A 27768-nucleotide genomic window follows, 5' to 3' on the forward strand; every position below is an offset into this window, starting at 1 on the left:
TGCTCCTCCAATGCCTGGCAGGCGTTTGCGGTGCAGTTGCGGCGCGGTTGCAAGGCATTTGCGGAGCATTAATATCATTTAACTTCATTATAGGCATTTTGTGGTACAATTTTAACACTTGCCAAACATTTATAAAACACCTCAAAAACGCTATAGGAGCATTTGGCTAGTTACACAGTTGTACAGAACGCCTCCCATTTGTCATGCTACCTACACTATACGTTTCGTTGAGTGGCAATGTCCAGAGGTCTGACTGTCCCCGTTCACACATCACCACACTGCGCTCCACTGACACCACAGCCCGGTCTACAGAAGCGCACAGCTCTCTTCCCCGCTGATGTGTGCGCGCTCTGCCTTCCTCCCGGCGGCGCGCATTCCTCGCCTAGCAACCAACTCTGTTTAGCTCCCTAAACACCGAACGACGTCACGAGGGCTAACAGCCGCGCCCACCCGCTCATTCTCCACTGACTGACGCCGGGGCCGCCACTGCCGTCACACTCCGAGGAGCTCTTGCCAGCCAGCTGCTGCTCTGACGTCACGCCCCCCAAACCGCGCCCTCCAAGGATCCTCCCACGTGCACACTGGAGCTTCGCAGCTGCACTCGGTGGCTGCGCGTCACTAAAAAAAAAAAAAAAACACGTAGAATAGATATTCTATTTAACAATAACATTTGTCTGCTAGGAACTTTTTTCTTGTCCGTAGTGGCTATGAGTTGGTTCCTATGGTAACACAACTGTGGCGGTCAGTTGCGCCGCCTCTCGGGGGCTCCTAGGAACTTATGAAGCGGGGCTGGGTTCCAGGTGTATTGTGCCGGAGCAAAGGGCGTGCCGGCCATGTCACGTGAGGTGAGCCCCCGCCCCCGTGCTTTTAAGGCTTGTCAAGCCGCCCGCTCGCAGTCATACATAACACGAGGCTGGGGCTGAGGCGCGGAGCCGCAAGCGGGAGGCGGCTCTGATGGCAGCTGCGGCAGGCATAGGGAATCCCCGCAGCCGGCTCGGTGTCCCCGGGGCTGGAGAGAGCTGTGTGCTGCACAACACTGTGCATAGGCTGCGCCCCTTCTCGTCTCACTGCACGCTCTAACAAACTCTGCCCCCTCTCTGTGTGTGCCTGTATGTGTGGGCAACCTGCTCAGGACTGACAAGTGACCGCTGCCTGGATTAGTCTGGTGTCGGATGAGGACTGTTCTATCAACAGGGATACAAGGGGCTCCGCTACGTTAATGAGGTACGTGGGCTGCCAGGAGAAGGTGGGGGGACCAAAGGTGATCGATCTGTCTGATCTCTACCTGTCCATAGCTTGCACACACCCATATATATATTTCTGATTACTTCTTGTCCATAGGCTGCACCTACAGGGAGAGCCTCCTACATACATGTATCCCAACGTCTGATCACTTCTGCATAGGCTGCACCTTCAGGGAGGTCCTCCTACATACATGTATCCCAAGGTCTGATCACTTCTTGTCCATAGGCTGCACCTACAAGGAGAGCCTTCTACATACATGTATCCCAAGGTCTGATCACTTGTCCATAGGCTGCACCTACAGGGAGATCCTCCTACATACATGTATCCCAACGTCTGATCACTTCTCCATAGGCTGCACATACAAGGAGAGCCTTCTACATACATGTATCCCAAGGTCTGATCACTTGTCCATAGGCTGCACCTACAGGGAGATCCTCCTACATACATGTATCCCAACGTCTGATCACTTCTCCATAGGCTGCACCTACAAGGAGAGCCTTCTACATACATGTATCCCAAGGTCTGATCACTTGTCCATAGGCTGCACCTACAGGGAGATCCTCCTACATACATGTATCCCAACGTCTGATCACTTCTCCATAGGCTGCACCTACAAGGAGAGCCTTCTACATACATGTATCCCAAGGTCTGATCACTTGTCCATAGGCTGCACCTACAGGGAGATCCTCCTACATGTATCCCAACGTCTGATCACTTCTGCATAGGCTGCACCTACAGAGAGATCCTCCTACATGTATCCCAAGGTCTGATCACTTCTTCTCCATAGGCTGCTCCTACAGGGAGATCCTCCTACATACATGTATCCCAACGTCTGATCACTTCTCCATAGGCTGCACCTACAGGGAGATCCTCCTACATACATGTATCCCAACGTCTGATCACTTCTGCATAGGCTGCACCTTCAGGGAGGTCCTCCTACATACATGTATCCCAAGGTCTGATCACTTCTTGTCCATAGGCTGCACCTACAAGGAGAGCCTTCTACATACATGTATCCCAAGGTCTGATCACTTGTCCATAGGCTGCACCTACAGGGAGATCCTCCTACATACATGTATCCCAACGTCTGATCACTTCTCCATAGGCTGCACCTACAAGGAGAGCCTTCTACATACATGTATCCCAAGGTCTGATCACTTGTCCATAGGCTGCACCTACAGGGAGATCCTCCTACATACATGTATCCCAACGTCTGATCACTTCTCCATAGGCTGCACCTACAAGGAGAGCCTTCTACATACATGTATCCCAAGGTCTGATCACTTGTCCATAGGCTGCACCTACAGGGAGATCCTCCTACATGTATCCCAACGTCTGATCACTTCTGCATAGGCTGCACCTACAGAGAGATCCTCCTACATGTATCCCAAGGTCTGATCACTTCTTCTCCATAGGCTGCTCCTACAGGGAGATCCTCCTACATACATGTATCCCAACGTCTGATCACTTCTCCATAGGCTGCACCTACAGGGAGATCCTCCTACATACATGTATCCCAACGTCTGATCACTTCTGCATAGGCTGCACCTTCAGGGAGGTCCTCCTACATACATGTATCCCAAGGTCTGATCACTTCTTGTCCATAGGCTGCACCTACAAGGAGAGCCTTCTACATACATGTATCCCAAGGTCTGATCACTTGTCCATAGGCTGCACCTACAGGGAGATCCTCCTACATACATGTATCCCAACGTCTGATCACTTCTCCATAGGCTGCACCTACAAGGAGAGCCTTCTACATACATGTATCCCAAGGTCTGATCACTTGTCCATAGGCTGCACCTACAGGGAGATCCTCCTACATACATGTATCCCAACGTCTGATCACTTCTCCATAGGCTGCACCTACAAGGAGAGCCTTCTACATACATGTATCCCAAGGTCTGATCACTTGTCCATAGGCTGCACCTACAGGGAGATCCTCCTACATGTATCCCAACGTCTGATCACTTCTGCATAGGCTGCACCTACAGAGAGATCCTCCTACATGTATCCCAAGGTCTGATCACTTCTTCTCCATAGGCTGCTCCTACAGGGAGATCCTCCTACATACATGTATCCCAACGTCTGATCACTTCTCCATAGGCTGCACCTACAGGGAGATCCTCCTACATACATGTATCCCAAGGTCTGATCACTTCTCCATAGGCTGCACCTACAGGGAGAGCCTCCTACAGACCTATATCCCAAGGTCTGATCACTTCTCCATAGGCTGCACCTACAGGGAGAGCCTCCTACAGACCTATATCCCAAGGTCTGATCACTTCTCCATAGGCTGCACCTACAGGGAGATCCTCCTACATACATGTATCCCAAGGTCTGATCACTTCTTGTCCATGGGCTGCACCTGCAGGGAGAGCCTCCTACAGCACCCTATAGAGAAGCCACAGTTGGGGTTGCTGGTTATCTTTGAGCTGTGACTGATTGACCATGTATAGGGATAACTATGATCCTTACTGAGTCACATATATAGAGTATTATAAGATGGTTATGTATACTTCATTTTGCCTGTTCAGATGCTTCAAGTTGTTTACTGCAAATGACACTCACATATCTAGATTGTAACTGTGCCAGCAGGCGTGGGTGACATTTTCGGTGGAGTGTCCGCCTTAGTCCTTTAAACCTCCCTGTTGCTATTTGATAAGAGAGGATATATAAGCAGAGAAGAACAGGGGAATACTATTACTAGGGCAACACAATTTCCCATATACGTTTATGCAACAATAAATGTAATTCAGATCCCTAATTCATCTGCAGGTATTTCAAGTTTCCTTAAAAATAGAGGAACTTGAGCAAGGAGGTACAATCCACCCTATACAACCAGGTCCAAAGACATTTGGCAGAGCCAGCATCTCACCCCCCCCCCCCCCCCCCCCCCCATAAGGGGATGTTCCTCCCACTTATCACCAATGTGAGGAACCTTTTTTGCAATGACCCAAGGTCTATTCTCACCAGAGGATCTCTGAGAGCTGAACATTATTTCAAGGGTTCCCTTGGGGTAAAAAAAAATTAGGAAAGGCTGCTGTAGAGATGTGTCTGATCATTTGTCACAGCAGAGGTCCTGACAAAACCATCTATATTAGGGTTGGATTGAGTGGTTAAAGGTTGCATCTCCTGTTGGGTTTTTACTGCTATCTGGGGCTTCACATCAGAGATGTCTCCTCACTGTCCTGGTGACAACACTTTCCTCTGACAGGAAGTGAAGGAACATCAGTAGACCTTTTATTTTGGGTTGGGGAAGGCTGGGTCCCCTTTCAGCTTACTGCTGTCTATTACTTGTACAGGTTTTGTTTTCTATTAAGAACTGTCATCAGGATTGAAAGAGGAAAGCTCTTCTATGGTGGCTATACACCATTCAATTGATGTGTGATTTTATTAAAATGCTAAATTTCCCTTCTAATCGGGTTCTGCCAAACTGAGCTGATCAGCCAGTACAGAAAATTGATTGTTTTGAGCAATCGGCAGTATTGAGATGCTTGGTTATAAATCTGACCAAATGCAATCAGAATATGAGACTGCATGGCAGAAATAGATGCAGTTAACTTTCAGTTGTATCTTGCAACTATTGAATGAGTAACATGTCCCTTTGTATGGCATATTTTGCCTTCCTCGATCAACTGTGGGTATAAGATGGAGCTTTTCTTTTCTCATCTCCTTTTTTTTTTTTTTTTTTTTTTTTTTTTTAATTGGTTGAATAAGATGGACTTTTTTAACCTTACTATGTAGCTATGTCAATCAGTTGGGTTGTAAACAATCATTCAACCAATTCTATCAAAAGATTAATCATGAAATAAATCAAGGTTTTACCAAAGGTTTTAAGGTCAGCCTGGGCAAACTTAAGGTTGTAGAAAAAATATTGACACGGGTTCTGATCCTTACCTTGGCTGTACTTGCACTTGAAGCACATACAAGATCACATAAAGAGCCTTCTACAGATCTTTCAGTATTAAAGTCATTTTTTTCTTTTGTCAGGATGTTGTGTGCTCAATGGGTACTGATAACTTTCTACTGTCAATGTATGCAGTGTGATCTGACCGACCCTATGTATATATCTGCTTAGGCAGCCGCCCAGTGAGTGTGACATGGCTCTCAGCGGGACCTTGCTGCCTTCCATCTCCACCTTCACAGCGGGGACCCCAGGCAAGGACAAGGTTTTGAGACAGGCAAGTGTTGGCAACGTGAGTATCCCAGAGCGGATATCCAGATCATTGCTTGTAAACAATCTTCAGATTACCCACATTTCAATTAGCACTGGCTAGAGATGACCCTTATTTGTAAACTCTTCTTGTTGAGCCTTCTCTGTGGGAGCTGATTATGTATATTTGTATGATGTATCTTTATTGGCCTTCTTAGCAGTTTGACTTTCTGCCACCTCTGCTTGTGTTTGCGGGGTTCCCTGCCCTACAACCCTGTTTTAGATGTCAGTGACAGTGTAGCTTATTAGTTTTGATTGTGGTATGTCATGGGATTTGTTTGTCTAACAAGATGCTTTTCATTTTATCATGAAGCTTGAGTTTGTTTTTATTCTAATGATGTGTTGGCTGTTTGGCTTGCTTTCCCTTTTTTAGTTTAGCACAAATTCACTGTTCCAAGAAAATGGTGTGCTTTTCATTCCAGGTTTCTAAAGTGTTGGAGTTCTGTTTTTTGCAGTCATTTCCTCTATGGCTTTTATACAAAGAGAACTTGTAAATAATTTCTTTAACTATAGCATCACTTCTTTCTTATGGCATGAAGAGTTTTGTCCTAGCTTCTGTACTGGACAGTAATTGTTGCTTGTCTACAGAGGTTTGCTTGTTTAGTCCTTGCGGCTTGCTCTTACTCATCTCCTGCTGATAGCCTTCAGCTGGCAAATAGAAGGCTCTCTGTTAAGTATTATCTTCAAAACCAGTACATATACTATTAAAGGGAAATGTGAGATGCAAATTTTTCATGGCTAACAATTTGACATATGTATTTTTAGTTGCTGGGAAGCAGGTACTGTTTGTAGCGATAACTGAAATGCATGTGGATTTTCTTTTTTATCGCTATGTTTGGTGGGTGCAGTGTTTGGAAGTGTAAGTCTAGGTGTTTTTCATTTGTTTTAGTTGAAATGGTGAACAGATCTTGTAATCACAAAACGTTAGTCTGGGAAGATCTTGGGGACCAATTTAGAAATACAGCAGTAAAGAAGAATCGGGCCTTTGCCCAGAGTAATTACCTGGGCTTCAGCTTTTGTTGTAGTGGGGGGCAGCACCATCCCTTTTATCTAGGTTTCCTAAATCTGCCCCATAATGCATTATATGCCATTTGGTAAATTATGTCCTGTTTTAAGAAACTTTTATTGTTTTGATTCCCACAGAGGTGGCGAGAAGAGCTGTCCCTCATGAAAAGACATCCTGCCCTTAACCAGTCACGCCCCTATGATGGCTTAGAAGGGGAGACGGCACCGTTGGGTTCTCGTAGGGAACAAGAAGAATTCAATGAGCTGCTGGACTTTGATTTTATACTCTCCAACTCCCTTATTCATCAGGAGTCTATGGTGGCTTCTTCATCTTCATCTTCTGCTACTGCTTCCTCATCACCACCAGCTGCACCTCTCCAAGACAACATGTCTGCCCACTCATCTGTCAATTGTAACTTTACCTACCAGCTACGCTGCGCCCAGGACACAGCTGGAGGTAGTTCACTCATGTACACTCCTAGGGACACAGCTGTGCCAACTCCCACTTTTAACCTGGCGGATATAAATGATGTTTCTCCTTCTGGTGGATTTGTGGCTGAGCTTATGAGACCAGATTTGGATCCTGTTTATATGCAACAGTCACAAACTAGTCTTCAAGGTAAATTTGTTTTGAAAACTGCTGTGGACATGGGTGATTATGGCCAGTCTCTCAGTGTTAGAAAAAGTGGATCTGGTATGGACGGTCCTATGGTTTACACCAGCCATCCGCTGCCTCACATGTGTCAAAAGATCAAGCAGGAGCCATCTGCATCTTGTTCTGTGTCATGCCAAATGGATGGACAAATACAGCAGTCACAAGGGCAGCATGACTTCCAAGTAGGGAGGGTACTGCCAAGTAGGACTAACCAGCCTTTGACCCCAGAGGAGCTAATGGTTAGAGATTGCCATGCCTCCCCACAGACATTAAGCCATCCATCACTGTCAATACCTCCAGGCTACCACACTTCTGCCAGCTTCCCTCACTTCACACCAGACCAGCAGCAGCCACAGCTGCCTCCAACTCCACTTCAGTATCAAGGTCAGTCTTATCTAAATATTTATGAAGATCCTTCTCTAAACTTTCAACTATTGAAACAAGAAGTGATGCTGACTCCACCCTCTTCACCTTTAGAGCTCCTAACATCAGGATGTATGTCAGAAGAAGCTAAGCCTAAGAGAGGTCGTAAATCCTGGCCCAGGAAAAGGACAGCTACTCACACTTGTGAGTACGCAGGCTGTGGAAAGACCTATACCAAGAGCTCACATTTAAAGGCCCACTTGCGAACACATACAGGTATGTGGTTTTACCAATACTGACTCCATTTTCTAGCTTGAAGATAACTGTCTCTGGTTGTAATAAGTAACACTAGTATTACAAAACATCAGTGTGCTTTGCATAAACATCTGTGCCCACACAGCTCTGTTTCCTCCAGGAGACTATTTATAATGTTGGGTTTTGTGGTTTACTCTTGGCAAAACTTGAGAACTTGAGGCATATTACAGAGGGAAACAGAAAATGAGGCCATGAAAGACATTTCTACAGATAAAACCTAAGACCCTCAAGCTTCCTTGTTATCTAGCCTGTACATTGTTCCTATTAGTAAATTTAACACCTGGGTAAAAATCACATAGGGATCTAAAATTCTATTAGGTTTTAAAAATTGCACAATCCTGTTTTGCATCTCAAATGCAGGTGTAATAAGCCTATTGAAACTGCACTTTTTATAGAGAAAATGGAGATTGGGTTGCCCATATTATCCAATTTTTCTTTTATTTGTAAATCTAAAAAATTTCAATGGTTACTGCGAGCACCATATTTGATACTTAGCAATTTTCTTTTTTCTAGTTGAATATGTAATTCTATGAAAGTGTGTGTAATAATATACATTACACGCTCATATACACACACTCAACAGATGTGCTTAAGTCCCCAATTCAGACCTTAGGTTTTTAAACACAACTGTATTTTACGGCACATAAGACACATGTTTGCATGTTCCAATGATGCTTTTAGTGAAATTTCAGTTGTGCCAAGATCTACTAAAAATTACCAATTTTTTTGCCACTTTGGTAAACACGCATACATACATGCACGCGCACACACATGCACGCGCACACACCCTGGTAAAGTTGTGTTACGGATTATGCTTATTTTATGAAAAAGTTGTATACAAACACCATTTATATCTATATCACGTTCTGTTTTTAGTTTGTATTTCAATTTAGAGAGTTTTTCAGGAGCAAATATAACCCCCATATGAAAATGTGGTAAATCCAGTCAGTTTTTTCATCAGTTGGTGCACTTACAGCTTGTTAGTCTATGGGGACTGTCATAATTCACTTCTCTCCTATCTCACTAGAAGTCCCCGGCATCTTATTTTCCTGTTTATTGCAGTTGCCACTTTCAATACTAAGGAGCCTATTTTATATTTTTCTCATAAGTCACTTTGAATAGAATTAGGAAAATGTTTGAATCTTGTGTGAAAACATTTGTATTGAATCTTGTGTGAAAACATTTGTAAACGGGCCTCTAAGTCCACAAAGTTGAAGTGTAACACATGTAAGCAGTTTTAGATATCTTGATGAAGAAGTTGATGAGATGGTGCATCTGAACTTTGTTTTCCTATATAGTTCATTTGGAATGATTCAATGGATGCATTATTTATGACTTTGGTTACACAAACAAAAGTATATACTTAACGAAGAATCAATTTAGATTCATTGAGCTTGATGACCTGTTTTCCACCTCTGATTAGTGGAATGAACTGAACGAGCGCGCACATTCAGGTTGTTTTTCACCCAAGAGCTGCTTGTTCTATTTATTTTTTACCTTGTGCCAAAATTTGTCAATACGGGCAGTTGCATATTTGTCACTGGCTTTCAAGTGGAAAATTTCATTTCATAAGACTTTGAGGTGTGGTTAATATCCTATGCAGCCTGGCCAAGTTTTAAGCAAGTTTACCACAAAGCAGATTCATTTTTGGAATAGCAGAAAATATTTGTAGCAAACAATAAAGGTAAAGTGACTTTGATCTTCTGAGACACTACCGCAGAAGCCCTATAGGCCAAGTGCTTGATGATTGTGAAAATGCTAGATGGCAGGTAACTTTGGAAGTTAAGAAAATACTTTTTCAAGATAAACAATGCTGACAGTTTTGTAAATGCAAATCTGTGTCTCTTCCCTACTTTTTGTTTGGATTATCGATTGCATATCTTTCTAAGTACTTGTGATACATGGGGCAGTTTTTTTGCAACACCGTAAGAGATTGAGATAGGTTCACTATTGAATTTTGAATTTCAGTTTGAGTCGGAAGTCTCAAACTGAAAGAGTTCCCCCCCCTTCCCATTCAGTAGCACTGCAGCAATAGGAGATACACTCTTTACAGTACAGTGGTAGATATGCTGGTCTTCAAAATATTGCAGGTGTTTGCTCAAGATTGTAGATGCAAGCAGTACCAAATATACTGTCAATCCTTTGCTAAAGAAAAGGCAGTCTTCTATCTACGTCTGTGGCCTCAGATTTTTTTTTTTTTTCTGGCAAGTTGTTTCATAAATATCCCTCACTATATTGATAAGCAATGATGCATGCCAATACACATTTTGAGAGTGTTAACTTATGTTTTTGTATGGAAGTAGAAAGCACGCTTGTTAGTGTCTGAGTAGTGGTTACAGTGGCAAACCCCACTGATAGCTGATAAAGATATGTATGAATTGATTTATCTGCCAGGTTCTCCTCAAAAGACAAAGGTCAGCTTTCCCAGCAAAGATTGTGTCCTCTCTCCAATTAAAACATTGTAATTAAATGATCACCCTTAACAGCTGGGCTCCCAGTATCTCCTAGACAAGCAGCATTTGCTTTGGACAGTTGAGTTAGAACTAGGAATTGTTGGCCACTGAAGTTATCAAGTGATACAAAGAAGCATGTGATGCAACACACTAGTAACTATGCACAACTGTAGTAGTTTTATGGCGTAAATTTTAAAATAAACTGACTAATCACTTCAGGAAACCCTGAACATTTAACTTATAATAGAAAAGTTTAGATGATGGGCATTAAAAAGCAAGTCTTGCCTTTTGGAGTAATGGAATGGGTAAATTTCTGTGAAAATCAACAAAATGTTGGCTTCATTTTTTGCCTCACTACCTTTGTGCTATAGTGGCTTTCAGTTTTACAGGTTTTATTTTCTTATAGCTCATAAAACATGGTAGCTTTTTTGTCCTTAAATTATACAAAATGGAGTCTTTTCAGGTAGTCTTCAAATTGGTCAGGTTGCTTTTACTATTGCAGTGCTAATTCGTATATCGGTAGCCTATACATATTTTTAATTTTAAGTTGCCAATTTGTAACTCCAAGTTTCTAATGCAAGTTTTTTTATTTTTGTACTTTAAATATTTAGCTTTGGAAATGTAACAAATTTCTTGGTCACTGTAGTAGCAGTTAATCCGGACTGGGGTCCCCTCCAGCTTGTTCCTTAAGCCTGTCTGCCACTGGTGTTGGCCTGCCTAGTCATGAGGACTCGGAGGTGTTTTCTATCTGCTTCAATGTTTATGTACGGTCTTAACTGTTGGCACTGCATAGCACTATAAATACAGGTGCTGAACGAAGTAGATTTGATGCCCATCCTCACAAACTCCTGTTACTGCTTTGCTACTGCTGGGCATATGTGACTTTCTGCTTTAATGGAATCTCCATTTATGAAATTGATCTTTTTACATCAGGAAGTTTTTCCACTGAAGAGTTGAAAAAAGTATTGAATGCTAAAAAACACGTTTGATTCAGTCTAAAATGAGGGGTCCTTTCTTGGTTGAACTTTCATTAGCTTGTAAGGAGTTTTTGGAAATCTAAAAACTAATTGCAGGATTAAATTGAAACAAAAATAGGTGATTAACAGTACACTTACCAACATATTGCTGTTATTACCTTAATATCATGGGTCAGCCCTGCCTCTTCATTTACAATTTTGTAGTTTGTATTGTCCATCAGATATTCTTAAAAGGAACCAGTGAGAGAAAGACCTACGCAACTTTGGCCGATGGTGTCCATGCAGCTACAAGCTAGCTGTGAAACCTACTTTAAATGTACTATTTAAAGAACTATGTAGTGAGGGTTTACCTGATATACAGTTTCTTTGGCTATACCCTTGTACTGAAGCTATTTGTTTCTCTAAACAAGATAAGATTGTAACCTGTATGGTCAGCTTTAGTAACAGAGCTCTTCCAACACACGAGGGTTTTTGAGCTAGTAAAAAAGTGGCACCTTGAGGTGCCAGCCCATCATGGGGTCTTTAGATTTTTAAAGTTTGTTGGCAGTTTTTATATTAGTGCAGTTTGCTACATCTTTCCTACTAGTCATCAATACCTTTTCACTAGCTGTGTATTAAATACTCTGTATAAAGTGCCACCTGAATGGCACACTATAAGGTAGAACCTTGGCAACCAATTAAGTGCTGGCTTTCAACAAGTTTACTATAGTGTGACTAGAGAATGCTGGCTACGGGTCACAGTAGATTTCTGGTTTAGTAATTTGAAATGACACACCATGTTGGTTGCTTAGAGGTGATAATAAATCTCTATACACTTTGGAAATGCACAATTATAAAAATACTATGCTTAAAAGATTTATAAAGTGTTTCAAAGCATGGCGCGTTCGTTTGTATTGTAAATGTTAAAATGAAGATAAACTGGTTTTAACATATGTCTGGCTCATGACAGGTGAGCCATTCCATAGTCTATACTACATGTATTTTTGTAAAATGACATTGCACTCCAAGCAACGCTTTATTATTATTGCATTGTTTTGTGAGCTGAGAAAAAAATGTGGCAAATGTCTTGTGTCTGAAATAAGACTGGGTTGTCCATATCAATTGGGTTCCAGCTTGCGCTGGAAGAATGACAGATGGAATTTTATTGGTTTATATGAATGACCAATACTACTTTTTCTTGGTTTTCCAGTAGATTTGTGCCTTGTCTGTAATTTGGGGTGTCGTCATGTTACTAATTTTTTGCTGTTTCTTTTGTGTAGGTGAAAAGCCATACCATTGTGACTGGGAAGGGTGCGGGTGGAAATTTGCTCGCTCTGATGAACTGACGCGCCACTACCGAAAACATACCGGCCATCGGCCGTTCCAGTGCCAAAGGTGTGATCGTGCCTTCTCCAGGTCAGACCACCTTGCCTTGCATATGAAAAGGCACTTCTGAGTGGTAAATGTGATTACAGGCCTAAAGGAGTCAGTATTTACAGCACACATTACCAGGGAATGGGAGAGAAACTGAACACAAGCACTACAAATTTTGTGATAAATCAAAACTTGGAAACCTCAGTCTAACTATTCTCCACAGCATAATGGAGAACATACTAATTTAACAGAGCTTCTAGAAACATGGGGTTTTGACTGGATCTTCAGGCATTCCATTTTTGGATAAAACTGGACTTAATCCTGGAACTTTAAGGACTGGAAAACTGGTGATTGCACTATTCAGAAGTGTTTGGTCTTGTCCCACCTGCTGCTGTTGTTAATCATAATGCTCCTTCTGATAGGTTAAGGGCTTTATGGTATGTTTCAGGGAGCAAATGGCCAGAAAAGGACCATGAATAATTTTTTCCTCCTTGTTGCGCGATGCAATTGTGTAACATTTAAGGAAATGTCATTATTCCATTGGATGCTTAACTTGGTGTGCAAGTTCACACAGGTAGTATATAATGCTGGTTGAAGGAATAAATACAATTGGCTAATGGTGCTTACAGGCTGATACTTCTAATGGTACCAAAATTGAAGCCAAAGTTCTCAAACTGCTGCATATTTGACAAGGAAATCTATGTCTTCCGATTTTTTTTTTTTCTTTTTTTTTTTCTTTAAATTCTGACCAAAGTCAGGTGTGTAAACCTGATTTATTTTGTTAATATATTTGTATATGCAGACAGTACGTGATGCACTGTGGTTTCTATGTGCAATAAATTTGTACAATGGTCTTTTTCCCGCATATGCCTTATCCAGAACAAAAGTTTGTTTTCTATATAAGACTTTACATAATAAAATATGTAATATAAACTTATGTCAACTTCTATTTTGTATATTTGTAAACCATGAAGTAAAATGAACTTTTTTGGAATTTGTATTTTGCTTATTCAATAAGTTTTAAATAAAGTTATTTTATTTGGAGGATAGCTTCATGTTGTGGCCTCCATCTTACTTCAAATGAACTGCTGAAAGCAACTGGATGCCCTTGGCTTTGCAGGTTGTATAAATCCAATGTCCTATGACTCAAATTTGAGTTATCCAAGCAGCTTGTTGCTGTCTTAAGCATTACTACAGGAGAGGGATGGATAGCTATAGATCTCTCTAGTCTAGGTCATTAAATTTATTAGGCCAATGAGTTGAAAGCCAGGCATTACCTATTGATTTGCAGGCAAGCCAACAAAGTGTTAATTTAGTCTAAACTCTGAACACCTTCATTCACTTCTCCGTCACATCCAACAACGCTACCATCAAACCCGCCCTGCAGGCCAGAGTACTTGGTGTCATTCTGGACTCCAACCTATCCTTTCAGCCCCAAGTCCAATCTTTAACTAACTCATGCAGACTCCACCTCCGCAACATCGCCAAAATCCGCACGTTCCTAATCCCAGAAACCACTAAACAGCTCATCCACTCCATCATATCACGACTCGACTACTGCAACTCCCTTCTCACTGGCCTGCCTCACCGCTGGCTGTCCCCGCTTCAGTCAATCCTGAATACGGCTGCCAGACTCATTCACCTTTCCAACCGCTCTGTCTCCGCCACCCCCCTCTGCCAATCCCTCCACTGGCTTCCGATTGCGCAACGGATCAAATTCAAAATCCTAACGCTGATGTACAAAGCTGTCCACCATACTGCCCCGAACTACATCACTGACCTAATATCCAAGTACCGCCCACATGCACACTCCGCTCCTCACAAGACCTCCTTCTCTCTAGTTCCCTGGTCTCCTCCTCCCATGCCCGCCTCCAGGACTTCTCCAGGGTGTCACCCATCCTCTGGAACTCCCTGCCCCAACCCATCAGATTATCACCTACCCTCCTCTAGGCGCACCCTGAAAACCCATCTCTTCAGGGAAGCCTACCCCACCCCCTGCTAACTTGCCGACCTCCTCCACTCTTCCTACCACTCCATCCCCCGCAGCTATCTCCTCCTGTGCCACCATCCCTCCCTCCTAGATTGTAAGCTCGAAAGAGCAGGGCCCTCAATCCCCTCATGTTTTGCATTGTATTGGTATTGTTCTGTCACATGTTCTGTCCCCCCCTCTGTAATGTACAGCGCTGAGCGAACTATTGGCGCTTTATAAATACTGTATTATAATAATAACACCTTATGGCAGTAGTATGCTTCTTGACGGTTTATGCTCTAGGTGCTCCCAAGTCATGAACATTTTACTGTGATATAAAAGTACAAATTGAAACCAGTACAGTGCTGCAAACACCAATATTTTTCCTTCTGGTCCCTGGCATCAGGTCATGATGAAAACCTGAATTAACCATTTTGATGGTATTCTGTGCAAGGCCTTACCATGCATGCAGATACTGCAGCTTGGGAGGGTTGTAGTATAGAACCCTCTGACTGTGATTTGGAACATGACAAAATATTATCGATTTTCACATTGGTAATGTACAATGATTATTTCTAGCATGAAGGGCTGATCTTTGAGCTCTGATTTGTCTTCATTCTGCAAATGAGAATGTCCTGGCTGCGTTTACCCTATTACGTCAATACTTGTGTCCATTACCAAGAACCCACATGCAAATGAATCTAAAATTGGTGCAGCTGTGCATGGTAGCCAGGTGGTGCCTTAAGCTTGTTCAGTTAAGCTTTCACAAAGCCTGAAAGATGAATGGTTTCTATGCACCAGATTCTGAGTGCATCGGTTTTAGTAAATATCCCTGTGTCTACTTTGGCCAAAAAAGTTCTATCCTGGGCTTTTATCTAATAAAGTTCATTAAGAACTGGTAAGACCTTAACACAGAACTACACTGCTTCTGAGCATCACAAACCAAAAACACTGTTTGATTCATTTTTAATATTCAAAGCAAATCCCCCCATCTATGTTTGTTTTTTGTTTTTCTCCATGCTTTATTTTGCTGCGATCACTTTGGAAAACACTCCCCTAGCATTTCTTGCCATGGCCATCTTGAGTAAGGGCAGGTGATTCATGTAGCATTTACTTCCTTGAATCCACCTGGATACTTTCCTATCAATTTACTAATGCATGCAGCATAATGATTAAAAATAGCCAATGTTGATTGAGAGTGAAGTTTCACTTTAATATGACTATTTTATGCCTTGGTGTTCTGATAGCTTTCTTTAGTAGTGTAGTCTGCCCAGGAACTGTATCCTTTCTTGTGAATAGGCAATGTTCACACCTAAGAATCTGGTTAGGGTGGTGGTTTGTATATAGAAACCATAAAAAGGATCATCAAAACCTTCCTTCTAATGGTTTTTCCATTTTGAAAGGTGGCTTTACCTGTGCTAAATAAGGCGTTACAGAAAATATTGTTTTAAAAGGCTTCTTCTGACATTGAATGCATAGCTGCAAAACCAGCAAGCATAAAGATAGCTATGCATTAAAATATAAACAAACTGCCTCCACTTGTAACATATTGTATTTTTCTTGACAGGTTTATCTAGGTTTTAGTGATGGGATGTGTACACACAAGTGACTGCTGATGTAGATTTAACAACCTGTTTTGTAGTCCTGATTTGTGGTAGATTACAATAGAAAGCCCACTTAACTATGACAAGTGTACACATGTACATTTTTTTTATATAAAAACAGATTAGCACATTGCAATTTGAATTTTTAAAATCTATAAGCCAGATTTGTTTTTTCTTTAATTTGTCTGCACAGTAGACATGGTTTGGCCAGCTACTCATCTAAATTAACATTTGGTTACCTTGCCACATACCAGGCAGCTACAGCTTGTTACATGTTCCAGCAATTCCTTATTCTAGTGGGACTTGATGGAGGCTAGTGATTCAGAGAATCATATTTTTTGCAACATTACTGGTAATGCAAATTACATCTCTCTGGGCAAAATGCAATTCCAGAACAAGTATTGAAAATAGGTTGTGATATTCAAGCATGCATTTTGAGTAGGTTGAAGCTGTTACAGGGATGATAGTTGAGTATGAAGGGAATGTCTGGATGGGTCAGTTTGTGATTATGGGGGTTTTTGGCAGTCTAGTAGAAGGCATAAGTAGATATTATCTGGGGAGGTTTATAGGTGAACGCCAGTTCTAAAGATGTGGGCTGAGGTTTGTGCATTAATTTAGGGCTGGATTTATTTATTAGCCTCATTCCATGGGTGGATAATGGAGGTAGTAAATCAATAGACTAAGGCAATTACAGTAGTATATTGTAAATAGGTGAGGGTTTGTGGGTTGACCAGTGGGGAGTCAAGTATGTTGTATTAGATGTTAAATTTACATAAAATAAGGCATATTTGTTATATTTTTGGTTTAACTGAATATATTTAACAAAATATAGAATGAACAATACAAACCATTTATAACCAGTGGGTATAAATATGGTACTGAAGGAACTGTATCACAAAGAACATAGGAGAAGTATCTTTTTATTTTAAGACTTTTTGAAAATTGCAGTCCCACAGTTAAAATAAAGATCCTTCCCCCTGTGTTAACCACTTACCCTCCAGTGGATTTACCCCCCTTTCCTGGCCAGGCCATTTTTTGCAATATGGCACTACGTTACTTTAACTGACAATTGTGCAGTCATGCAATGCTGTTCATAAATGAAATTTTTTTTTTCTCCCACAAATAGCGCTTTCTTTCACTGGTATTTGATCACCTCTGCATTTTTTAATTTAAGAAAATAAACACAAACCTGACTTTTTTGCTATAAAACAGCCAATAAAAATAGAATTTCTTTATAAATTTAGGCCAAAATGTATTCTGCCTCATGCCTTTTTGCTTAAAAAAAATCCCAATAAGGTTATATTGGTTTACATGAAAGTTATAGTGTCTACAAATGGTGTGTGTGTATACTGTAACTTTTTATTAAAATTTTTTTATACTAGTAATGGCGGCAATCGGCAACTTACAGCGGGATTGCGGCGGGCATTCTGACACTGGGTGGGAACTGACAGCCACTGACATCCCTAGTGACACTAATACAGTGATCAGTGCTAATAATTTAAAGGGTAAACAAGTGTGCTGTGTGTGTTTTACATTGTGTGTGGTTTTACTTTGGAGACATGCTGTTTTTGTATCTCCCCTGTCAGCTTTGCCCAGTGATCACCAAGTCCTGGCTGGGACTCGGGTGATTGACATCCCAGCAGCCAATAGCAGCACATGTGAGCCCCCCCTACCTGGAGATGCAAATCACATATATATATGATTCTGCACAGCCCTGCTGCCCTCTAGCAGTAAATTTGCAATAGAGCGGCAGGCAAGCTGTTAAACCTTTGTGAATTAAACCTATTATGTATGAAGACTTTCATAACCTAACCAGAATCTACTACAGTATTGAGGCACACATTTTATAATGTGTGTCAGAACAGAGTTGCTTGTCTGTCTGTTTTCATCACTTGTTTGGAAGGAAGTAATTTGTCTAATTTTGCTGTTTCAAGGAGTCCAAGAGTTGTAGGTTATTTGTTGAGGGGGCTCATATGTCCTATTAATGTGGCACACAAGTGGCCATTCAGGGGTGTTCTTTAGAATTAAGTTAAGGGGGTGCCCTAGTCATTTCAATTATATGCAATAATGTTATTAAAATACATTAACAGATATTTGCTTTTGACATAATTGTATAATTGAAATATTCAAACAATTTGTGTGACTCAATTTCTTTAAAGAAATTAAGCAGATTTATTAAATCACTGCCATTGCCCTGATGCTGCTACTATCTTCCTTCCTACTACATAATTCTCTCCTGTATCTTTTTGATCTTCTATTCCTTTTTTCTTCATGCCTATTTTCTTTCACTTGTTTGTCCTAGGAGGTTTTTTTGTTTTTTTTCTCTAATGCTTTTCTCTTATGTGATGTATCCATATCACCTTTTTTACAACACTATCCTCAATGCATTTGTAAGCCAATCTAACATCATATACACTATATTGCCAAAAATATTGGGACACCCCTCCAAATCATTGACTTCAGACATGTTCTCTAGTGTTCCAATCACCTCCATTGCCACAGGTGTATAAAATCAAGCCCCTAAGCATGCAGACTGCTTTTGCAAACATTTGTGAAAGAATAGGTCGCTCTCAGGAGCTCAGTGAGTTAGTATGGTACCGTGATAGGTTGCCACCTGTGCAATAAGTCCATCTGTGAAATGTCCTTGCTACTAAATATTCCACTGTCAACTGTTAGTGGTATAACAAAGTGGAAGCAACTGGGAACAGTAACTAAGCCATAAAAGATGATATCTGAGTCGGCGCATGCTGAAGCGCACACTGCATAAGTCACCAACTATCTGCAGAATCAATGGCTAAAGACCTCCAAACTTTGTGTGGCCTTTAGATTAGCACAACAGTGTGTAGAGATCTTCATGGAATGGGTTTCCGTGACCCAGCACCTGCATCCAAGCCTTACATCACCAAGTGCAATGCAAAGCATCGGATGCCGTGGTGTAAAGCATGCTGCCACTGGATTCTAGAGCAGTGGAGACGTGTTATCTGGAGTAACAAATCCCGCTGCTCTGTCCAGCAAGCTGATGGATGTGTCTGGGTTTGGCAGATGCCAGGAGAACAGTACTTTCCTGACTGCGTTGTGCCAAGTGTAAAATTTGGTGGAGGGGGGGGGGGGGATTATGGTGTGGGGTTGTTTTTCAGAGTGCAGCTGAGCATGTGCAGAGCAGAGTTGAGACAGTGTTTTACCATATTTTAACCACTTGCCATATGGTCACAGATTTACTGTGAACAGGCAATAGCTGCTGGCTCAGCAACTTAAATAATTGCTGTTTGCTTCCTAGTTTGCCAGTGAAGGCCTGTAAGTGCTAGATTGCCATCCACACTAGCAAAATTTGCTGATCACTGACTTTGCTAGTATAGTGTCAGAGTTGTGTAAATTCCAGTATATATACCATAGTTTTGTAGACTCTATAAATTCCACACAAACCAGTTAATATATACTTATTGGAATTTTGTATTACCAAAGACATACATTTTGGGTTAAATTTATTAAGAAATTTGGACATTTTATAACTAAGTAGAAAATATTTTTTTAATTTTTGCTTTTTCGTTAAAATAATAAAAAAATTAAAACAAAACCATTGGTGACCAAATATTACCAAAGGAAAGTTCTATTTGTGAGAAAAAAATATAAATTTCATTTGAGTACAGTGTTGCATAACCAAGCAAGTGCCAGTTAAAGTAGTTCAATGCTGAGTTACAGAAAATGCCCTGGTCAAGAAGGGGGTAAAACCTTCTGGAGGTAAAGTAACAGTATAGGCACTTATTTTTAATGTTTTAAATAGCTATACCTGCAAAAGGGGCCAGCATGAGGTGATCTAGCAGAACTTAATTTTTTGACTAAAGGCTGGTACAAGCAATCATCTGTCCCATAGAAGTCTGTCGACTGGCTTTTATCAAATGGGCATGCTGGAATACCAGTATCCGATCAGGCTTGCAGCCAATGGCTGTGAGCGCTGATCAATGTGTTCTGGGGGGAGGGGCAGTCCTCCTGTTAGAACACAATAGCACATAGCCCAGCCTACTGGGTTAAACGAAATAAAAAAAGTTCCCTGTATGTACCACTTTAACCACTTGCCGCCCTGCCACTGTAGAAATAGGGCGGCACTGGCAGGCAAAAACACGGTTTAAAACGTGTGTTTTGTAAACGGGTAGGGGGCGCACCGCCGCGCCTCTTGTCCCGCCGATCACATCCCGCGGATGTCAGTCGCCGGGTCACAGCCGGTCCTTACCGGCTATGACCCGACGATCGGCGGCAATCAGTGACAGCACAGCTGCAGTAGCTGTGCTATCTGTCACTTCCCTGACAGCTCGAGAACACGCTGACCAGGACAGAAGAGTTTCCCTCTCCCGATCAACAGTGTTCCCTTCAGTACACACCCCCGCCCCCTACTAAAACACTCCCCCTCACTCAGATAACCCTTCCCTGCAAAAGAAAGTTAACCCCTTCCTCTCCAGTGCCATTAGTACAGTGTCAGTGGTTTTTTTTTTGCACTGATCACTGTATTAGTGTCACTGGGGATGTCAGTGACCCCAAGTCAGTACCCCCCAATGTCAGAATGTCCGCCGCAGTCCCGCCATAAGTTGCTGATCGCCGCCATTATTAGTATAAAAAAAAACTAAAAATCCCAGTATCTTTCCCGCCATTTGTAAACGCTATAACTCACGTAAACCAATTAAGTTTACACGTATTGGGTTTTTTTTTTTTTAAGCAAAGACATGTCGCAGAATGTATTTTGGCAGAAATTTATGACTACATTTGATTTTTACATTTTTTTTTAACTGGACGTGCTTTATAGCAAAAAGTCCAAAATATTGTGTCTTTTCCTCAATTGTCAGACTTTTTTTTTATAGTGCAAAAAATAACCGCACAGGCGATCAAATACCACAGAAAGAAAGCTCAATTTGTGGGGAAAAAGGATCTAAATTTCATTTATGTACTGTATTGCATGTCCGCGCAATTGTCCGTTAAACTAGCACAGCGCTGTATAGCAAAAAATGGCGTAAATTGCAGTATCTATACCAGCAATGGGCAAACTACGGCCCGGCGGACCTTTTAATCCGGCCCGCGGAGCGTGATACATTGGCTGTGTGTAGGCGGGGCAGTGTGACAAACGTGAGGGGAGCTAGGCTCCTCTCACAGTCCGCCCTGAAGACCGGAATGGCGCAGGAACACGGCGAGAGGAGCAAAGGTAAGTGAATTGACACAGGGGGGACTTGGCTTACTACTTGGGGGGGAATAGTACTATGGGGGATGAAATACTATATGAGGAATGAATTACTATGGGGGAATATTACTATACTTACTATGGATGACACATACACATCATTCATCTACTCTTGGTCCGGCCCCCGGGTCCAATATATGAACCCATTGCGGCCTTCAAGTCAAAAAGTTTGCCCACCCCTGATCTATACCATAGTTTGTAGATGCTATAACGTTCACAAAAAGCAATCAATATACACTTATTGGGATTTTTTTTTACCAAAAACATGTAGCAGAATACATTTTGGCCTAAATTTATAACCAACTTTGAGTTTACTATATATATTTTTTATAGCTGAAAGGCCTTTTTTTGTTTATAGTGTGAAAAATAAAAAGCGCACAGATGATCAAATACCACCGCAAGAAAGCTCTATTTGTGTGAAAAAAGGACGTAAATTTCGTTTGGGTGCAGCATTGCATGACCGCGCAATTATCAGTTGAATTAGTGCAGCGCCGAGTAGCAAAAAGAGGCCTGGTCATTAAGGGGGGTAAATCCTCTGGAGCTCAAGTGGTTAAGGCAGTAACCTGTTGCATCCAATCATAATTGATTAATATTATAGCTGTATAGTGAGATTCCTCGCAATTAGATATAACAAAGCGTTAAAGAAACAATGATAGAAAAGCAGATAAGGAACCGCTTACCTGCATATTATATAGCTCTTCTCCTCTGCTGGGTGTTCAGAACTGCAGCCTTTCCACTGACTACACTAATAAAGGCAGCAGCATTGGACAGTAAACAATTGTTACAATATGTTTATTTCACAACTGTAAAAGTAAGTGCTGCTTCTTTATCAAACTGTAGCACAAATGGCTTAAAAATGTACCTTTCTCCAAATGGATTACTGGCAGTGCTGCTGTTCAATCATATATTTTTTTTTTTCTGATAGGTGACCTGAATGTGTTCTCTCTCTAGATTGCTATAATAGTATACTGTAGACCACAAAAATACAGTTGCAAAGACGGTCTGTTTTCCAGTATATATTTAGGCAAGAGCGCAAGAAACCAAAATGCTCTGAATACAGAAATCACTAACAGGCTTTGGGCACATGAGACATCCATAATCAAAGATGCTTAGTGGGAGACAGAAGGAGTCAGAAGCTTTTTTTTTTTTTTTTGCGTGAAATGGCCTCTGTAATTACCAACTTTAAAATCAAATCTGTGCAAAGAACAAAACTTGCAGACTAACATAGAAAATAATTTTCTCACACAAGACAATATTGGCAAAGAATTCTAATTGCACATAAACTGCCATATATCCTTAAGCAGTATTACAGACTTTGGGGTTCTTTCTGATAATGGTCCAAATAAAGATTTAAGGTAAGATGCTAACATCTACTCGGGGCTTGATCGGGTGCAACCTTCCAAGCTTAATTTCACTTTAAATAGTTTGTTTTGGGCCAAGCTGTCCCAATTGAGCTAATCCATTAGACCTTGTGATGTCATCTGGAGAAAGGGTCTCTCCACCTTGGCCAGTTAGAGTAAGCCTGATATTCATTGTAAAAATACATGACTTCTTCTAAATGGCAGAGAAGCATTCAGCCTACTCTCTTAAACCTGATCACTACCTTTAAAGTGCCCTTAAATAGTTTTTTTTTGGACCAAACAAACTTTACTGCACTAACAGGTTGCGCTTGCTGGGCACTGAGTATACATACGCTATACAGCACTGTGTTTCTGCAGTAAAATGGGGACTTCCTGTCTCAGTCCTCAAAATAAAGTTGGGCTGACAGTACTCAGCTATTCACTGGAAGCTATGTATTCTATTAGTAAATCAAAAGCTTCCTCTGATTGGAGTTGGAGATTGTGACATCATCTGCCTGCCTCAGCCAATCAGAGGAAGCTTTGGCTTCTTTCATAGAATACAAAGCTTCCGGTGAATGACAGACTTTAGACATTGTCAGATTTGGCTCTGAAGAAGAAGGGTTGTCTCTTGAAACGTGTAAGCCATATTGGATGCATAAGAGGTCTTCCTGGGTTATAGAATATGCGTTGCTGATGGGGAGACAGTCAGCTCTTGGTCCTTTAATATGCTTGTTCAGTCACAGTGTTTGTTCAGTCACATTGTGATTATAACATGTTTTTATTTATCAATAAAAGGTGTATTATTGTAATGTGCTAGACTGGTGCACCCTCTTTTTGTTATTTTGTAGTGCTGTATACTGTATGTGGCAAATTAGGTTTAATGTTGATAAATGTAAGGTTCTGCACTTGGGGGCTAAGAATATGCATGCATCATACATACTAGGGGGGTACAACTGGGGGAATCAATGGTGGAGGGGGATCTGGGAGTTCTGGTAGATCACAAGCTTAACTAGTTGCCGACCGCAGATAGCCGAATGACGGCTGCACTGCGGCCGGCCAGTTCTGAGTGGACGTCATATGACGTCCTCCCAGAACGCGCTCTCCTGCGCGCCCCAGGGGGCGCGCACCCGGCGATCTCCGTGATCGCTGTGTCCTACGGACACAGCTAATCACGTGATGTGGTAAAAGGCCAATCACAGCGGCCTTTTACCACGTGATCAGCGGTGTCCAATGACACGCTGATCAGAGGGAAATGCAAGTGCCGGTTCTCGGCTGCACTTTCCTCACGCTGTCAGATCGTGAGGAAAGTACTGCCGAGAACCGGCAGTTGTCAGAGCGGGGATCGGCACCGATAATCAGGGCACTGATGATCAGTGCCCTGATGATCGGTGCCCAGCAGTGCCACCCTCAAGTTCCGCCCACCTGTGCCCAGCAGTGCGCCCACTAGCTCCGCCCACCTGTTCCCAGCAGATCACCCACCTGTGCCCAGCAGTGCACCCACCTGTGCCACTCTGCAGTGCCACCCACCAGTGCAGCCCAGCAGTGCTACCAGTCAGTGCCACCAGTCAGTGCCCAGCAGTGATGCCAGTCAGTGCCGTCTATCAGTACCCATCATCAGTGTCACCTATCAGTGCCGCCTATCCGTGACACCTCATTAGTGCTGTCTATCAGTGCCGCCTATCCGTGCCACCTCATTAGTACTGCCTATCAGTGCCCTTTAGTGCTGCCTCATCAACGCACATCAGTGAAGGAGAAAAATTACCTGTTTGAAAAATTTTATAATAGAAACAAAGAAACTTTTTTTTTTTCAAATTTTTTGCACTTTATTTATTTATAGCGCAAAAAGTAAAGCGCCCAGTGGCGATTAAATACCACCAAAAGAAAGCTCTATTTGTGAGAAAAAAATGATCAAAATTTCATATGGGTACAATGTTGCATGACCGCGCAATTGTCAATCAAATGCGGCAGCGCTGAAAGCTGAAAATTGGCCTGGTAAATAAGGGGGTATAAGTGCCTGGTAGGCAAGTGGTTAATAATGGCATGCAATGCCAAGCTGCGGTTTCTAAAGCGAGCAAAATCCTCTCTTGTATTAAAAGAGGTATAGACTCCAGAGAGAGAGATATCATATTACCCCTGTACAAATCATTAGTAATACCTCAGCTGGAATATGCAGTTCAGTTTTGGGCACCAATTCACAAAGAGAACTGGAGAAAGTACAGAGAAGGGCAACTAAACTGATAAGAGGCATGGAGGAGCTCAGCTATGAGGAGAGATTAGAGGAACTGAATATATTCTCTCTTGAGAAGAGGAGATTAAGGGGGGATATGATGAACATGTATAAATACATCAGTGGTTCATTTAGTGAACTCGATGTAGAGCTATTCACCCTGAGGTCAACACAGAGGACAAGGGGGCACTCTCTACGTCTGGAGGAAAAGAAATATCTCCAAACATGGAAAGGTTTCTTCATAGTAAGAGCTGTGAAAATGTGGACAAGACTCCCTCAAGAGTTGGTTCTGGCCAGCTCAGTGGATTGCTTTAAAAAAGGCCTGGATTCTTTCTTGGATACACAGAATATAACTTGATACTAACATTTATAGGTAAATCCAGGGAATATCCAATTGCATCTCGGATCAGGAAGGAATTTTTTTCCCTGCAAAAGCAAATTGGATCATGCTTTGCTGGGTTTTTTGCGTTCCTCTGGATCAATTGTGGGTACAGGATTATAACTTTTTTTTTTTATTTTTTAAATGGTTGAACTGGATGGACTTTTGTCTTTTTTTCAGCAAGACTAACTATGTATGTAGCTGAGCTGTAAACAGTTCATAAAGCGTTCCCAGCAAGTGCACTTGTTAGTGCTAGTATAGCCCATTACAGCACACAGAGTGGCCGCATTGCTCAGTAATAAAGATAGTTTGTATGGGTGAGCATTGTCCAAATATTGCTGACAACATAAGCAGTGAGCACGTACCTTATATTACAGGCTATGCCCTCCTGCACTTCCGACACTTCAATAAAAACTACTCCATTTTAGTGTACTCATACCCACCATCCTCATCCTTCAATACAATAACTGTTAGTCCAACACCTATGACATTTTTGGTAAGGAACCTCCTCAACAATGAAAGTGAAAGAAATCCCTAGAGACCTTTCTGGACAATTTTGTCTCAAAGGGGAGAAAAAAATCCTTCTTAACTCCAAATATTTTTTATGGATATTTATATAGTTCCATCAATTTACGCAGCTCTTTACATATGTATTGCACATTCACATCAGTTCCTGCCTTCATAGAGCTCACAATCTAAGGTCCCTAATTCTCTTTCATACATAATAGTGACAATTTAGACAGGAGCCAGTTAACCTACCAGCATGTCATTGAAGTGTGGGAGGAAATGGGAGTACCCGGACGAAACCCACACAGACACAGGGAGAACATGAAAACTCCAGGCAGGTTGTGCCATGGCTGTGATTCGACCCTATGACCCTAGTGCTGCCAGGCAGAAGCGCTAACCACTATGGCTTTGATGATTTACACTCTGGATCCCATATACACAGCTGAACTGCACAGTGGTACAAAATATGTGGACATAGTACCAAGGGGCTTGGAAACAAAATTACGTAGAAAAGCATTTTCTTTTTTTTCTCCTGTAGTCTTGATATAATTTTCCATTGTGTTCTCTTGTTGATCTTTGTAAGCCATCTTCCATTTAGGTGCCAGTAATCTATGCATTCAGATGAGATAGAATAGAAACAAAATAACATAGAAAAGTCTTTTCTTCCATTCTGGTTTTTTTTTTCCCTTGTAGACATGATATCATTTTCCATTGTGTTCGCTCGTTCACCTTTTTGTTCATCTTGTCCAACACATGCATTCAGATGGGGCAGAAAGATACAAAGACTCTTGTGCCTATTTTAAGGTTGCTTGTACGCAGAGATTTACTGTATAGATATATACATTTATGAACTTCTTTAAATAAATAGAAAGGATGGATATGATGAGATAAGTAACCCAAGATAACAGAATAAAGTCTAACTACTCAGCAGTAGCTTTCAATCTGATGAAAAGTAGTTTAGATAAAAACACTTAGGGGTTCATTTACTAAAACTGGAGAGTGTAAAATATGGTGCAGCTCTGCATAGAAACCAATCAGCTTCCACTTTTTTTTTTTGTCAAAGCTTAATTGAACAAGCTGAAGTTAGAAGCTGATTGGCTACCATCAGATAGGCACCATATTTTGCACTCCCCAGTTTTAGTAAATCGACCCCTTTGTTTATAGCTTTTTAAGGGACAAAAATGAATTCTAGTTTTGGTTTGGAAGAGGGTAATCCCTTCTCTGTTTCCTAAAAGCCTAGGGCTTTGTCCACAGATGATGAATTTGGAAACTGTTTGAACCTTTGCATCTAGTAAGGGGCACCCTCAGCTATTGTCATTTGTCCTACATAAAGGGGTACACCTTCTTTATTGCTTTAAAGTAATGTATCAACAATCGGAGGGGACAGCAAAATACAATAAAAAATACACAAAAAGGAGTAGAACATGTTTTAATTTTTCTTTGTATTTTTATTATTACTTTTAGTTGCATTAAAGGAGAAGTACAGCCAAAGCTCGTTTGGCTGTACTTCTCCTGTGGATCACAGCAGTACAGTTCATTCTGCACTCCTGTGACCCATTTTCACCCGACAGTGGGCCGAAGCCTGCTGTCGCCTGACATCACTCAGCTGGTCCAGGCTCGGGAAAGATCCTGACTTCAAAGTCAGTATCCATCTCAGAGTCTGGAGCGGCACTTGGCTCAGCCTCTCAGCAAGCCGCAGAGAGCCTAAGCCAGCCGCTCCCCCCCCCCCCCTCTCCACAGCCCAGCACTCCAGTGAGCACTTGGGGGGCTGAGCGGACAGTCCCGCTCTCTGCTTACAGCGGAAAGGGGAACTCAGAGATCAGAGTTTTTTTTAATGATTGCTGAATTCTCACCCAGCAGGGGACCAAAACATAAATTTCATTTGGGTGTAGGGTTGCATGACTGCGCAATTGTCAGTTAAAGTAACGCAGCTCTG

The 27768-nt window shown here is 41.7% G+C and overlaps 1 protein-coding gene across 5 annotated transcripts; it reads left to right on the forward strand.

Annotated features, from left to right (window-relative positions):
* Positions 1–828: 828 nt before the first annotated feature.
* Positions 829–13631, forward strand: KLF4 (KLF transcription factor 4). 5 transcript variants are annotated; one of them, XM_089682604.1, is made up of 5 exons: positions 835–1224; positions 5327–5444; positions 6605–7505; positions 7599–7760; positions 12489–13631. In XM_089682604.1, exons 1-5 carry the CDS (start codon positions 1220–1222, stop codon positions 12662–12664), a joined length of 1362 nt encoding a protein of 453 aa, XP_089538730.1. In that variant the 5' UTR covers positions 835–1219; the 3' UTR covers positions 12665–13631. The 5 variants fall into 5 exon arrangements, with proteins under 5 accessions (XP_089538729.1, XP_089538727.1, XP_089538728.1 ...); XM_089682603.1 differs by having other exon boundaries at positions 829–1224; positions 5239–5444; positions 6605–7760; XM_089682601.1 differs by having other exon boundaries at positions 830–1224; positions 6605–7760.
* The last annotated feature ends 14137 nt before the right edge of the window (positions 13632–27768 follow it).

The sequence above is a fragment of the Staurois parvus genome, unplaced genomic scaffold (assembly GCF_062004578.1).
Source record: "Staurois parvus isolate SC_StPar_1 unplaced genomic scaffold, SC_StPar_1.0 ptg000292l, whole genome shotgun sequence".
NCBI lineage: Eukaryota > Metazoa > Chordata > Amphibia > Anura > Ranidae > Staurois > Staurois parvus.